This window comes from Pyrus communis, chromosome 10 (genome assembly GCF_041283825.1).
Source record: "Pyrus communis isolate YQ-2024b chromosome 10, ASM4128382v1, whole genome shotgun sequence".
Taxonomy (NCBI): domain Eukaryota; kingdom Viridiplantae; phylum Streptophyta; class Magnoliopsida; order Rosales; family Rosaceae; genus Pyrus; species Pyrus communis.
In genome coordinates, this window is record NC_142574.1 from 31,289,899 (window position 1) to 31,305,435 (window position 15,537).

A 15,537-nucleotide genomic window follows, 5' to 3' on the forward strand; every position below is an offset into this window, starting at 1 on the left:
TTTATACTATGAAGATGTTTTTGAGATATATATACCTATGTTTGGAAATACTATATTCAATGGTTTGTGTGCATCTAGTGGTCACTGTTCTACCTTCGGGCAATGATATTATATTGGCCTTCGGTGTGGGTGATGTAGGGGCCTTCGGGTTGATTGAAGATATTATATTGGCTTTTAGGGTCGAGTGATGCAGGGGCCTCCGAGTCGATTGAAGATTATTATATTGGCCTTCGAGTTAGGTAAAGTAGGGGCCTTCGGGTCAATTGAAGATAATATATTGGCCTTCGAGTTGGGTGATGCATGGGCTTCCGAGTTGATTGAAGATTATTATATCGGCTTTCAGGTCGGGTGATGTAGGGGCCTTCAGGTCGATTGAAGATTTATATATTAGGCTTTCGGGTCGAATGATGTAGGGGCCTTCAGGTCGATTATGATACCACTAGTTAGCACACTTTATACGAGTTACGTTTTGAAAGGTTTTATGGCATGCTACAGTTTTCGGAATCTTATACTATTGAATTTCCATAAAATTTTGAGGATTAGTATGTTGATAACTATTTTTATTATAACTGTCAACTTGGTCCACTAATGTTTGTTTTGCACCCCCTCACGACTTAGAATCGAGACGTACAATCCTGACGTCAAGACATTTACGCATCGGCATATTCGAGTTCTCTTGGTCTAGGACCCATTCTTTTATTCATACTTTTAGTGTTCTAGTTAGTTGTATGCTCTGAACATGTTCCTCATTTACATATTAATTATATTAAAATTCTTTTATCTTATTCATATTTTAGTTCTCATGTTTTCAATAAATGATTTTCGTCAGCCTTGGGTGTCGGCCAGCACGTGCCTACCATTGTGTTCGGGGAATATCAGGGCTGGGTGTGTCAGCTCACGAGAGATTTTTCAATGTGACTGGCGCACGAGGTGGTATACCACGTGTTACTAAACAAATGGTGGGATATATGTGTTAAAAAGTTAATAACTTAAAAAATAAAATTCCTCACCACTTACATAAAAATACATGATGTACCACTCGTATTCCTGTCACAATAAAAAAATTTCTCGTCGGCTCACAACATTTTATTACAATGGGTGAAGAAGCATCGTTGTATTCCTCACTAGTCATTTTATAAGAGCAATTTTTCACTTAGTGCTGAAATACGGTCTGGTACATCTTCATAATACAAATTGTTGGATACTTAAAAAACATATTTCAGCCATTTATATTACGAAAAATTGGTGTAGGGCCGTGTTTCTGGCATGCTGACAATTCTCCTTTTATATCAGCAATACTTTCATAGTATTGTTAATTTAATATTTTATCATAGCATCTCCAAGTTGCTCAAATACTTTTCAAAGTTATGATTCGAATAAAAAGGCTGGACGCCAGAAAATGTGATCAAAGAAAGGGACCCAAAAGTACCAACCCCAATAGAGTATACGCAGGTGGCCGGGCATAATGGACTATCAAACTACTGAAATTAAGAAGTTGACAAAGTTGACCATCCCTGCCAGTCTACCAGAGAAAATAAACTTGATAAAAAAAAAAGGCTTAACGATGATTGATTACATTTAAACACCACATAATTATCGTCATTAAGGTTTCGGACGACAAGTAGATAACACCATACTTGTTCAGAATTCAGTACTGAATTGTCATCATTCTTTGTTTTAATGAACATTGAGCACTAAGTTATTTGGATACAAATGGTTCTCGACGCTCAAAGTTTTTGTATTTTCTTCACTTTGCTTCTTCTTTCACTGATTTCTTGCGCCAAAGAAATTTACGACATAACTCCGTCGCGACCATTAGCGCAGGGACAAACTCTTGTCTCGGCAGGCAACGTTTTCGAGTTGGGATTCTTCAATAATTCCGCTAATAAGTACGTGGGGATATGGCACAAAGATATACTTCCTCGAAAAGTTGTGTGGGTTGCCAACAGAGAGAAGCCTATTGCAGCTACAGACACCTCGGCTGGTTTGACAATCAGCAGCAATGGGAGTTTGGAGATTGTCGATGGCAAACAGAATTCTGTTTGGTCAACCAATTTTTCGGCAACAGCATCGAGTTTGAATAATGGTTCAGCAGCAGTTGCAGTTCTTTTAGACAATGGAAACTTTGTTGTCAAATTTAATGTAGGAGTTGCAGCTGATCAGTACTTGTGGGAGAGCTTTGATTATCCTAGCGACACGCTTCAACCGCACATGCTTATGGGATTCGATAGTGTATCTGGTACGAGGAATTCGTTGACTTCTTGGAAAAGTGAGAATGATCCGTCAACTGGGATGTTCTTGGCTGGACTGTCACACGAGGAGCCATCACAGTTGGTAGTTTGGATCAATGGGTCGACTCCCTACTGGAGAAGCGGGCCATGGGATAAATCAAAGTTCATCGGCGTGCCAGAAATGGATGATCAATATCGAAGCGGATTTAATCTCGAGGATAATACGCAGCAGGGAAAAAAGTACTTCTCTTTTGATTTGTTTGATAAAACTGTTGCAGCATTTATGGACATCTCTTCGGAAGGTGTATTAAGGCTCATCTATTCGAAACATGGTGAGAACTGGAATACATTCTGGGAAGCACCAGCAGCAAAGAATCCATGTGACAATTATGGAGCATGTGGACCTTTCGGGGTTTGCAAAGCTTCTGGATTTCCAATCTGCAAGTGTTTGAAAGGATTTGTACCGAAGTCACGTGAGGAATGGAGCAGAGGAAACAGGGGAGGAGGGTGTGTGAGGCAAATCAAACTGTTTTGTGAGAGTAACACAAGTCAGTCAGTTGCTTCGAGAGGAAATGGAGACGGTTTTACGAAGATGTCAAGTGTAAAACTACCAGATTTCCATGAATTTATTTCGTCTTTGGATGCAGAAAAGTGCAAGATACAGTGCCTAAATAGTTGTTCTTGCCTGGCTTATGCATATGTTAACAACATCGGGTGTTTGGTCTGGCCCAAAGACCTAATTGATATTCAGGAGTTTTCGTCTGGTGGAGAAGATCTTTTTATTCGCCTCCGACACACAAAATCTGGTAAGTCATAATATTGCTTACACAACTTAATTATGAATTATCTTCAGCTTCTGTCTCATGCTTTTTGTACTACAAAATTCATTTATTTCAGGTGAAGGAAAGCGAACATGGTTAATTGTCAGCTTCTCGGCTATATGTTTTATCGGTGTCTTGGTTGCCATGGTGTTCGTTTTTTGCAGATTGCAAGCTAACCGAAGGGGTAAGAGAGAGATAAAGATATAGAGCAATAGCAGTTAAGCATATTTACTAGTTGCAAGCCAATATTAGCTCTTAATCTCTGAATATTTGTTTATTTGATTGTTATAGTTACCAAATCAGGAAACATCAAAGTAACAAAAAAGTACGTTGAACTGACTGATCCGAAGGAGAATTCAAGTGACAGCACTCTTCAAGAATATATACGAGAACATGAGCGGTCGGATCTATTCATCTATAGGTTTGACAGCATATCAATTGCTACGAACAGTTTCAGCATCACAAACAAACTCGGGGAAGGAGGATTTGGCCCTGTTTACAAGGTGAGTGTGTATTCATTCTCTTTCTTCTAAAGAAAATTACGGCATTAGCTGCGCAATACAGACATGAATTGAACGATTAATTTGTGGACTCGTTGCAGGGTAAGCTAAAAGAAGGGAAGGAAATAGCAGTAAAGAGACTATCAAGTAACTCAGGGCAAGGCATAGAAGAGTTCAAGAATGAGATGCTGTTGATCTCCAAACTCCAACATAAAAATCTTGTTAGGATCATGGGATGCTGTGTGAAAGATGATGAGAAGTTACTAGTTTACGAGTTCATGCCAAACGGAAGCTTGGATACTATTCTATTCAGTTAGTTTCACTTGTACTTTATTCATGGCTCCAATTTCTCTTTGTTACTAGTCTTGTTCTTTCGTTAACTGAATTTTGCGTAATGATGTTTGAGTGACACTACAGCTTACATTTTGAATGGGTGCATTGATTAGATCCAAAGCGCCGAGCAGAGCTTGATTGGGCCCGCCGCTTCGATGTTATTCAGGGTGTTGCTAGAGGGCTTCTTTATCTCCACCACGATTCGCGTTTGAAGGTAATACATAGAGATTTGAAGGTCAGTAACATTCTCTTGGATGAGAATATGAACCCGAAAATATCAGATTTTGGATTGGCACGTATCGTTCAAGGGACACAGAATCTAGAGAATACTCAGAAGGTTGTGGGAACACTGTAAGCACCATTCTTTTCCATTTCTCCGAATTGTTCTCACAAGACTCACATTAGCATATTATCATTCTATAGAATTTATACACAAGCTGAATTTTTGTCTGTTAAATACTAATGAGTTGCATGTGTAGTGGCTATATGGCTCCGGAGTATGCCATGGGTGGTATACTTTCTGAAAAATCCGATGTCTATAGCTTTGGCGTCTTGCTGTTGGAGATTGTTAGCGGGACAAAGAATACCAGCTTTTATTACCATGAAAAACAGCTCGGCTTCCTAGCATATGTAAGTTCACATCCTAAAAATACTCATGTGAAATTCTATTTCTCATAGCTTAAACAATCTCTACAATTTTTCAGTCATGGCACTTATGGAACGAAGGCAGGGGATTGGACTTAGTAGATGAAGTCTTGGCGGATTCATATCCATCATCCCAAGCTATGAGATGCGTGCATATTGGGCTTCTTTGTGTACAGGACAATGCTACAGACAGGCCAACCATGCCGGATGTAGTTTTGATGCTAAGTAGCGAGACAGATCGTCCACAACCTCAGCGACCAATATTTACTTTCCAAAAGGCTCTCTCCAATCCTCAATCTCAGAAAGACAGTATATACTCCGCAAATGTTGATACCATAACAACCATTGAAGGACGGTAATCTTCACTGTACATGAAGGATTTTGTTGTTCTGAAGTGTTCCTACACCTATTGAAGTTTTTCCCAAAAAGTAGAGATTAGATTTTACCTAATATTCTTTGTTTACATTGTTACTGTTATTGTGAAAGATCATTATTCTCCCTATCAGAGATTGAAACAAATCCATATAACATTCAAAGCAGCCCTGCCTTGTCTGCAACATTTCCTTACTTTTCATGGTAGTTTAGTTTATCACACGAATGAAAAGCTACCGAATCAAGGATCGAACGGTCCGTATGAAAACGAAGACATGATTATTCATCCGTTCAATATTCAGTGAAGTGTTCATCTAGCTTTGAAGCTACAATGTACATGTATACTCTTTAAGGCATAGCTAGCCAACGTGAATACTGAGTTATAGTCACAGGTTTCATGCAAAAAGCAATCCCAGTAATTTCACAAGATAAGTCAGCTCGTCTATGTTCCCATAGAGTGGCTGCAAGCATCATCGTCCTTCCTTAAAACCGTTTTCATACATTGTAAAGTTGCAGCGTGACTTTTTCTTGTGCTTCTTTAAGTTTTTCATAGTTTCTCGGTACGCAAAAAAATGGTGGGATAATTTCTTTTTATTTACTTTTAATTATTTTAACATTTTCCTCATGAGGAAAATATGAAAAACACATTTTGATACAGAAAATTATGATTTTTGAATTTCGAACTCTATAAGAATACAAGAGACATGTTGTGTTGGTCATTTCCAAAGGGAGCTTCTAATCAAAGCCGTTCGGCCAAACGAACCGAATTGTTGACCAAATTTCGTTAGAGACCTAGCTACCGGATTTGTTCATTATTCTGTAGGAAGGAACTGAAATTTCTCGATATTTTTGGCACCGTGCTACCGAGTCCGAATGGCGCTCGTGAACTTATCTAGAATACATTATACGATTACATTTCACAGTATACTGTACAGATCATCTAGGAATTATAGTCAAGCAAGAGGCTGAATCATTATCGAGCTTCAACTCTAGTTATTGTGAAATCGTCAACAGAATATAATCCTTTCGGAATTGATGGATCAGCAACACTGCATGAACTTTTTCTGAAGACAAATGCAGGCTGCTGAGGAGATGGTAGAGATGCTTCGCCACTCAACATGAATACAACTGCTGACATAGTCGGTCGGTCCTTTGAATCTTCTTGAACGCACAAGAGCCCGACTTGAATGCATCGCATGACTTCATCTGATTGATACGACTCCAATGACGAATCCACGATTTCTAAGGCTCTGTCTTCTCTCCACAGCTGCCAAACCTGCGGTTGAAAGTAACATTTTGAGAAAGGGATGAATGTAAGTAGTAATTAGTAGTAAGGGTGGACTGTTATCGGATTTTGTGTAACTTACATGTCCTATCAAGTTCACGGAATGATCCTCCTGATACGAACCATTGTTTTTACTTCCGCTTACAATCTCCAATAAGATGATCCCAAAACTAAATACATCCGATTTCGTTGAATACCTCCCAAACACTGCATATTCTGGTGACATATATCCACTACATATGAACAGATAATACCATATTACAGACAACTCTGTTGAATATAAAGACGACAGTACGGTGTGATTTATTTCATGAATGCGTGAATGTGGTATGATTCTTACTATGTTCCGACAATTCTGCTGGTCTTATCCTGCAGTTGGTCCCCATGGAATATCCTTGCCATGCCGAAATCTGAGATTTTCGGGTTCAACTCAGCATCTAGAAGAACATTACTGGTTTTTAGATCCCTGTGGATAATCCTAAGTCTTGAGTCCTGATGGAGATACAGAATCCCACGAGCAACCCCGTTGACGATTTCAAAACGTTTTTTCCAATCCAACAAGGACCTTCTTGTATGGTCTACAAAATGATATGGTTTCTATGTAAATGTCATATTTTTCTTTGATATAAGCTTAACACACACACATATATTGTACATAGTTTTAGAAACATTATGAACAAATGAATCTTTCTTCTAGACATACCAAAAAGAAAGTAGTCCAAGCTCTTGTTCGGCAAGTGTTCCAGGATCAACATCCTTTCTTCTCCCCTTATACAACAGCCTAAAAGTTTGACGAGGTTCCTGTGTTGAAGTCTTGCTATCAGCGCAACTTCATTTTTGAATTCGTCAACCCCTTGTCCTGAAGTTCTGGACAATCTTTTTACAGCAATAATCCGATCATCATTTGGTAACTGGCCCTGAAGTTTTTATTGAGTATTATCATTAAGCTTTCACGTAATTGCCACTTTTAACGATATATTTACTTGCAATAAGCTAAAGAAGAATAGTAAAGAAACAGAGTACTCTCTAATGCTGAGAAGAAATCATTCAATTATAAGATATCTATGGCTTCTAAATTTGGGCTAACCTTATAAACCGTACCAAAACCACCTTGGCCAAGTTTATTGACGGAAGAAAAATTGTCCGTAGCTGCTATTATCGTGCTCAGATTGAAAAATTGCAATTCAGGGTGTCTTCTGGTTTCTTCAAGTTCATCTGCAATTAATAAAAGAAAAACATTATCCATGTCATTTCTCCTCACTGCTCCATTTGCTTTGAAAAAAATGACATCGGAAGTAGAGAGCTTTGATGTGATTTACAAACTGCAGAAGTGTTATGACCAACGCCATACTTCAATGAGTAGAATGCTTTCTGTTTAGTTGACATGGTTAAAGAATTCATAATCGCTGACTACATACCTTTCGTCTTCCTCTTTTTCTTGAGCCGCCAACAGGACAACGCAAGGATTAGTATCAATGCCAGAAGAACAGACAACATCAGAATAGCCAGCATACCCCTCCTTTTAAGCAAACCTTTTGAGTTTCTGGAATTTTCAGCTACACATAAGAGTGGGACAAAGGATTAGAAAACATCAAAACCAGTATTGCAGTATGTATCACAAATTCTGAAAATCTAAAACTCAATTTTCCATGGCAAGAAGTGGTACCTAATTCGATTTTGTCCACACGAACATGTAGATCTCGCCCTACCTGTGTGTGCACTAAAATGTCCAGCAACTCACCATACCATGTCAAGCAATCAATGCGCCCTTCAGCTTCTATGGTCATATATGCAGTGCAAGAACAATTTCTTAAGCACACCTGCTTGCACTCTTTGTCACTTGTACTGTTTTCCAACCGTGCTGCTTTCATTGTGTCAGGATCTTTAACTCGTGCCACTTTCATGAACCCCTCTCCGTTCCCACACTTTGACACCGCAACTCGTTTACTGACACAACCACCTGACCCATCTCTCCTATTCCAATCATTGACAGACTTTGGTTCATACCCTGGCAGGCACGCACACTCGAATAAATTGATATTGTCAGGGCTACATTTGCTGTTGGCACCACACTGTCCATACTGGTCACACCGATATTTTGGCGCAGACCAGATTTCCTTCCATTTGCTATCTGCGTCGTTCCACCTCAGGTGTTGCAGTAACCCAGAATCATTCAAGACCACCCTTATTGGAGTGGTATCGCTTTGAATTAAGTAATACATTTCGTCCTGATTACTGACAAAACTAGGGTCTTCCAGTGGATCACTTCGCCAATATGGAGTCAAACCTTTATAAGTAACAAAATATTGGGGTTTGAAATGCTGATTGGAACGGAGCCTAACAGTGTAGTCCCCAGTTCCAGGGTCATCTTGTGACTTCCAAGATGTTAAGACCCATTGTATCCCCGTTTTCCAATTGAAGCCAAGTTTCATACCCGGAAGGAGAGTATCTGTAGGATGATCAAAACTCTGCCACATAAAACTTTCACTTTTGTTATCTTGGAAAAGAACTAGATTTCCAGAATCTAACAGCTGAGCCCTGCAACTAGTGATTGCGGTTTGGACCGTCACATTTGTACACCATATAGGAATATCCTGCATATTGTAAGCATAAAGAAGCAGTCTTCCATACCTGTCTATAGTAAGGACTCCAGAGGTATCATTGATGGGGTTGTTTCTGTTTGCAACCCAAACCACTGCTTTTTGATCTTTTTGAGCATACCAAATTCCGACATATCTGTACCTGGAGTTCCCGGGGCTGAAGAACCCTAGTTCGAAGATATTACCTTTAGACACCAGCAAGTCACCGTCCTTGACATGTTGGTCCGTTGCTATGGTGTCAACGGACGTGCAAAATGGGAAGAGGAGGAAGAACACAAGAAGCAAAGCTTTCATTAACATTTTTCTGGGCATTTCCATCCATCAACCAGTGGCCTTTCACTTATTTTTCTGAGTTGTCGCCATAAATTGACACTTTTGGTTTGACAAGTTGGCGGCTTCTTTGAATTTTGGCAATTTTGGTAGGGTCGTATGAGCTACTCAACAACGACGTATCTAAAGATTGAATTGACTTACAGTTGCCTATTTTTGCTTCCACCATGACTACTGATCATATTCAAAACTTGTCAACTGCCAAAGATATTATGGAACTTTGACAACTGTTCAAGCAAGGACCTGCATCATTATCGATCTTCGAATTCAGTTATTGTCAAAGTCGTTACTAGAATCAGACTTGTACACGTCTTGTATTCATTTCACTAGGATTTTGTGTTAGTTACAAGACCGAATTTCTTCCTCGACTACTAAAATGGACGAATCTCTAGTTAATCCGCGTTAGATCAATTTCAGCCATTTGAGATTAATAAACCTTGGATATAGGTGATAATTGTAGGCTGCAAGACTCGTAACTCAAGTGGTTGAGAGCATTTATTTATACATAAATTTCTGTTTCATTACCTTTCATTTTGCACACCCCTACTTAAAATTTTTCATGAACTCTCGTTTGCTATATTCAATTCAAACCACCAAAATAAACCAAACATCGTTCATAAAATTAAAAAAAAAAAAAAAAAAAAAAAAATTTAGAGATTGGGACTTTTCTTAAGGAATTTTCATTTTCCTTTCCGAAAAATCTGAATATGAGGTCTGGATTTATTGGGCCGAATCTTGAGCAGCTGACGGCAATGTTAACTATGGGCCGACTTTTAGAAAGTGTTTGGGCTGCAAGCCTCCATTTAAACAAAAAAAAAGAAAAAAAAATCAGCAATGAAAGGGAAAATGTATAATGCTACTGTTTAAGGGTAATAATTTTCACCTAAAAATGAGAGATTTTAAGTTCAATTCTCATCAAAGTCGAATTTGAACCACATTATTGATAGTCCATGATGAGGCTTAGCCCACTCCCCCACTCACTTGGTATAGCTAATATCGTTTGTTTAAAAAAAAAATTGTTGTACAGTAATTTGCATTTCTCACATGAACTATACCATTGTGGTCATTTCGTTTTGGTTCTAATTTTAGCCATCAGTTCAGTTGTATCCATCGAGTTTTCCTTTTAATTTTGCTTATGTAACATGTGCCGGTGTAAGTCACACCACACTAGAGAGTTAGTCCTGTAATTTATAGATGTGAGATGCGTGACAGCTCCCAACCATACATCTTTCGGTTCTGTATAATTTGCTTGTGCCAAAATGGCAGCAAGAATTAACGCGGGTTAAAGAGATCACAAGGGCTCATAATCATACTACAAATCAAGTGCACACGAGCTTCGAATTTAGTTATCGTCAAGTCATTTATAGAACATGATTCTTTTTTTTTATTTTTTTTTATTTTAAACAAACGATATTATCTACATTAAGAGAAGGAGTGAACTTAGCCTCACAATGAGCTAGCAATAATGTGGTTCAAATTCACCTTTGGCGAGATTCAAACCTAATATTTCTCACTTACAAGTAAAAAGGAATATCACTAAACAGTAGTGCTAAGCGGCAGAACATGATTCTTTTGAAACTGATGGATCCGCATCGCTGCATGAATTTTTTCACGAGACAAATGCAGGCTGCTGAGGAGATGGTGGAGATGCTTCGCGGCTCAACATGAAACAACGGCTGACATGGTTGGTCGATCCTTGGATCTTGTTGAATTGGTATTTATTTGGATATGGTATTTTTGTTCAACTGGTATTTGACCGACTCGGTGACAGTAATTCAGTTGCCTATTTTTACTTTCACCTTGATTACTGATTGCGAAGTGATTTTCACCACCCTCGTTTTATAGAACAAAGAATAAAAGTAAAGGGAGGCATCGGAAGGAGAAACTGGGAGTGTGAAAATGACTACCCTTACTGATTAAGTTGAATTCAAACTTCTCGACTGCCAAATGGACCTCGTTATTCGTCAGGTAACTGTGCATTGATCTTAACTAAACATGGAATTAAGTAATCTTAACTCTATGTCTTTGGTGTGAAATTATTGGATTGAAGTTAAAAGGCTAGAAAATGAGTTCTTGGTTAATACAAGTAATAAGGAAGGGAAACAAAATGATCAAACAATTTTGGTAATTACAGAATCAAGAGCCTGCATCATTAACAACTAACGAGCTTCAAATGCGGTTATTGTCAAGCCGTTCATAGAATCTGACCCTTTCGGAATTAATGGATCAGCATCATCACAAGAACTTTTTCAGAAGACAAATGCAGGCTGATTAGGAGATGGTGGAGATGTTTCACCACTCAACATGAAAACAACAGCTGACATTGATGGTCGGTCCTTCGAATCTTCTTCCTCGCACAAGAGCCCAACTTGAATGCATCGCATTACTTCATCTGACTGAAATTACTCTAGTTATGAATCCACAATTTCTAAGGCTCTGCCTTCTCTCCACAGCTGCCAAACCTGTCGTAACAGTATCATTTTAAACAGGGGAAGTAAAAAAAGGGTAGATTTTTAGCAGAATTTCTGTTACTTACATGTCCTATCAAGTTTACGGAATGATCATCTTGATAAACACCGTTGTTTTTCTTGCCGCTTATAATCTCCAATAATATGATCCCAAAACTAAAAACATCCGATTTGGTTGAAAATCTCCCAAACACTACATACTCAGGTGACATATAGCCACTGCATATGAATAGAACAATATGTTACAGCCGAAGAATAGTAAAATGAGAAGGAAAGCTAATGAAAGGTGACTTTATTGTGATTTATTCCATCAATGTGTGAGAGCTAGTATGTTTCTTACTATGTTCCAACAACTCTGTTGGTTTTGTCCTGCAGTTGGTCTTCATGGAAGACTCTTGCCATACCGAAATCTGAAATTTTTGGGTTCATCTTAGAATCTAGAAGAATGTTGCTGGGTTTTAGATCCCTATGGATAATTCTAAGTCTTGAGTCCTGATGAAGATACAAAATTCCACGAGCAACCCCGTTGATGATTTCAAAGCGTTTTTTCCAATCCAACAAGGACCTTTTTCTGTGATCTGCATTGATCGGTATTTGTGTAATTATATGTAGTACGTTTTAGCATGAAACTTGAAAATATATACTCCATAGTTTGAGTTAGACATACCAAAAAGAAGGGAGTTCAAGCTTTTGTTCGGCAAGTGTTCGAGGACTAACATCCTTTCTTCTCCCTTTATACAACAGCCTAAAAGTTTCACGAGATTCCTGTGCTGAAGTCTCGCTATCAGTGCAATTTCAATTTTGAATTCTTCAACCCCTAGTCCTGACGTTCTTGACAATCTTTTTACAGCAATAATCTGTTCATTTGGTAACTGACCCTAAAGTAAAGAATCAGTTTTACTATTAGCCTTTCACATGATAAAAGAAAAGACAGTCAGAGACTCAAACAAAACTGCTTAGAAGAAATCATTCCATCATAAAAAGATTAGGAATTCTGAATTCGGACTTACCTTATAAACAGTCCCAAAACCACCTCGGCCAAGTTCACTGATGGGCGAAAAGTTGTCTGTGGCTGCTATTATAGTGCTCAGATCGAAAAGTTGCAACTCGGGGTGTCTCCTAGTTGCTTCAAGTTCATCTGCCTCCACGAAGTCTGTGCTATCACAAAAACCAATAGACATTCAGTTAGATGAAATCAAATTGCTTTTATTTACGTTCAACTATTCAGAACGGATTAGCACTTCTCATACCTTCTGTCTTCCACTTTTTCTTAAGCTTCCAGCAGGCAAACACAATGATTAGTACAAATGCCAGAAGAACAAAAACTATTGGAATAACAAGCAAACCCCTCCATCTCAGAAAACTTTTCGATTTTCTAGTATTCTGATCTACAAATAAGAGTGACATAAAGGATTAAAAAATCATGAAAGGAGAACATATTTAGACACCAAAACCAGACAAGAAAATTGAGTACCTAATTCGACTTTGTCTACGCGAACATATATATCTCGTCCCAACTCTGTCTGCACTAAGATGTCCATCAAATCACCATACCAAAACAAGCAATCACTCCGCCCTTCCCATTCTGCTCTCAGATATGCTGTGCAGGAACAATTGCTCAAGCACACTTGCTCACACTCATTTGCACTGATATTTGTTAACAACTGTGCTGCTCTCGATGTGTCTGGATCTTTAACACGCACCACCTTCACAAACTGATCTCCATTCCCACACTTTGACACCCCAATTCGCTTACTCACGCACCCATCCGACCCATCTCTCCGGTTCCAATCATTCACAGATTTTGGTTCATACCCTGGAAGACACTCACACTCATACAAAATATTTTCGGGGCTACATCTGCTGTTAGGACCACACTGTCCATAATTGTCACACCGATATTTTGGCACCTCCCAGAGTTCCATTCATCATCACCATCATTCCATTTCAGTTGTTGATATGAACCATAGTCCCTCAAGACAGTTCTGATTACAGATGTGTGATCATTTACAAGGAAATAATACTTCTCTTCGCTATTGCTCACATAATTAGGCCATGGCCCGGGATTAGATCTCCAATACTTAGCTAAACCCTTGTACACAAAATAATGTGGAATGGCAGTCTGATTCGAAAAAAGCCGAAAACTGTAGTCCCCGGTTGAAGGGCCACCTTCTGATTTCCAAGATGTTAAGATCCATTCCAACCCTTTTTTCCAATTCAACCCAACTTTCATTCCAGGAAGTAAAGTGTCAGTTGGATAATCAAAACTCTGCCATATAAAGCTGTCACTTCTATTGTCCTGGAAAAGCACCAAGTTTCCTGAATCCAAAAGCTGAGCCGCAGAAGTGCTTCTGGTTTGAACCGACACGTAAGCAGACCAAATAGAAATATTCTCAAGAGCATAAAGAACTAAATTTCCATGCCTGTCAATTGTGAGCACACCAGAGGTATCATTGATGGGGTTGTTTCTGTTTGCAACCCAAACCACTACCTTCTGTCCCTTTTCATATTTTTGAGCAAACCAAATTCCGACGTAGCGGGAGCTGGAGTTGCCGGGGCTGAAGAATCCCAGTTCAAAGTTGCTTTCTTTCGACACTATGAAGTCACCATCTTTGACCTGTTGGTTGAATGCTATGGTGTCTATGGATGTGCAGAATGGGAAGAGGACGATGAGGAGAAGGAAGACAACATGCAAAAGTAGTTTGAAAACCATTTTTCTGGGCATTTGGTGCTTTACTTATTTTTCTGTCGGATCATTGACAATGTTAGATGTTTTCGTCGAAGTTTTTGCGTGGCAAGTTCTAAAGGCGCAATTCTGGGCTTAACTCAATAATATTGAATCATTTTTTTTTTTTAGAAGTTTTAACGAAAAGTTCGTGGTACTGTTTATTTTAACGAAAAATCATATTTTTATATTAAAAAATCAAACTTGATACTATTCACTTTACCTTTTATTTTTTCGTTAAAACTTAAAGTTTTCAAATCTTTTTCATTAGTTTTTTTTTATTTTTTTTTTATGATGAACTGAGAATTTTCATAACCAGCGCAAAAGGCAGGAGGAACACCGAAAGTCCACGAGGGGGACTTGGATCCTTTCCTGAGCCCAAAGAGATGATCCTCCTAACCAAATAATTTGGGTCGTTGAATGAAAATCTAACGGTTACAAACAAATGATCTTTTTAAAATTATAATAATTATAACCGTTGAATTTTCATTCAACGGTTCAAGTTATTTGATCAGGAGAAACCTCTCCTTGGGCAGGAGAGGATCCAAATCCGGAAAAGCAAATAACAACTCAACAAAAAGAGTTGGTGAATAATATCGAATCATGACTTGGCCGAAAGTATAATTTTTCAAACCTAGCTAAATCCTCACTTACAGAAATAATTCAGTTTTTCAATACGTGGTTGTTATTTGATTTGATATTTGATTTTGACCGGTCTAGTAAAACTTTTTAACAAGTCCAGAAGTGATATTATATATTGTCATTTAGTACAATCCAGAAAGTTCCACGTCTTTAATTCTGACCAGTTGCAACCAGTGGGTTGATAAAGACAATTCTAATTAACGTTTCTGTGCATATGCGAAGAAATCGCAGAGCCAAATTGGCTCGAAAGGGGCCAAGTACGTACGAATTTAGCGAACCAAAAAATCTCATACCAAGTATGATTAGTAGTGGACATTATGATAAAAGCGATCCATGATAAGATGAAATAAAGGTAATCAATTTGAACAGTCATAGGATTTGTTTATATGGCAAGCAAAGCACCACAGATCAACATCTTCTCTCCTGTACATGAATCCCCAGCAGCCAAAACCTAGTTAAAAAGCCTTACCTGCTTCCTATGGTATGCTGAAGTTGGATTACCACAAACCACAAACCTCTCAATATTCTTAAACTCTAATTTATGTGAATGCGTCATGTAGTGGAGGGATTTATATTTCAAATCCA

The 15,537-nt window shown here is 38.5% G+C and overlaps 2 protein-coding genes and 1 pseudogene across 6 annotated transcripts; 1 reads left to right on the forward strand and 2 right to left on the reverse strand.

Annotated features, from left to right (window-relative positions):
* The first annotated feature begins 1,472 nt into the window (after positions 1-1,472).
* On the forward strand, positions 1,473-5,219 carry LOC137727461 (G-type lectin S-receptor-like serine/threonine-protein kinase At1g61490). Of its 3 annotated transcripts, none has more exons than XM_088678266.1 (7): positions 1,473-3,037; positions 3,129-3,236; positions 3,356-3,555; positions 3,654-3,864; positions 3,999-4,236; positions 4,365-4,515; positions 4,590-5,219. In XM_088678266.1, exons 1-7 carry the CDS (start codon positions 1,714-1,716, stop codon positions 4,887-4,889), a joined length of 2,532 nt encoding a protein of 843 aa, XP_088534392.1. In that variant the 5' UTR covers positions 1,473-1,713; the 3' UTR covers positions 4,890-5,219. The 3 variants fall into 3 exon arrangements, with proteins under 3 accessions (XP_088534392.1, XP_088534393.1, XP_068322414.2); XM_068466313.2 differs by having other exon boundaries at positions 1,566-3,037; positions 3,344-3,555; XM_088678267.1 differs by lacking the exons at positions 4,365-4,515; positions 4,590-5,219 and having other exon boundaries at positions 1,559-3,037; positions 3,654-3,868; positions 4,007-4,230.
* A 501-nt stretch (positions 5,220-5,720) lies between these two features.
* On the reverse strand, positions 5,721-9,299 carry LOC137727463 (G-type lectin S-receptor-like serine/threonine-protein kinase RKS1). Of its 2 annotated transcripts, XM_088678418.1 has the most exons (8): positions 8,819-8,954; positions 7,854-8,655; positions 7,606-7,743; positions 7,275-7,402; positions 6,891-7,104; positions 6,528-6,765; positions 6,270-6,420; positions 5,781-6,178 (listed from the first exon to the last, which is right to left on the reverse strand). In XM_088678418.1, the coding sequence occupies exons 2-8, from the start codon at positions 8,617-8,619 to the stop codon at positions 5,876-5,878; spliced, it is 1,938 nt and encodes a 645-aa protein (XP_088534544.1). In that variant the 5' UTR covers positions 8,620-8,655; positions 8,819-8,954; the 3' UTR covers positions 5,781-5,875. The 2 variants fall into 2 exon arrangements, with proteins under 2 accessions (XP_068322418.2, XP_088534544.1); XM_068466317.2 differs by having other exon boundaries at positions 5,721-6,178; positions 7,854-9,299.
* A 1,842-nt stretch (positions 9,300-11,141) lies between these two features.
* Positions 11,142-14,387, reverse strand: LOC137728584 (G-type lectin S-receptor-like serine/threonine-protein kinase RKS1; annotated as a pseudogene). Its single transcript, XR_015952574.1, has 7 exons — positions 13,060-14,387; positions 12,836-12,973; positions 12,596-12,738; positions 12,253-12,463; positions 11,926-12,163; positions 11,654-11,804; positions 11,142-11,579 (listed from the first exon to the last, which is right to left on the reverse strand). The product of XR_015952574.1 is annotated as a G-type lectin S-receptor-like serine/threonine-protein kinase RKS1 (transcript).
* Positions 14,388-15,537: the final 1,150 nt, after the last annotated feature.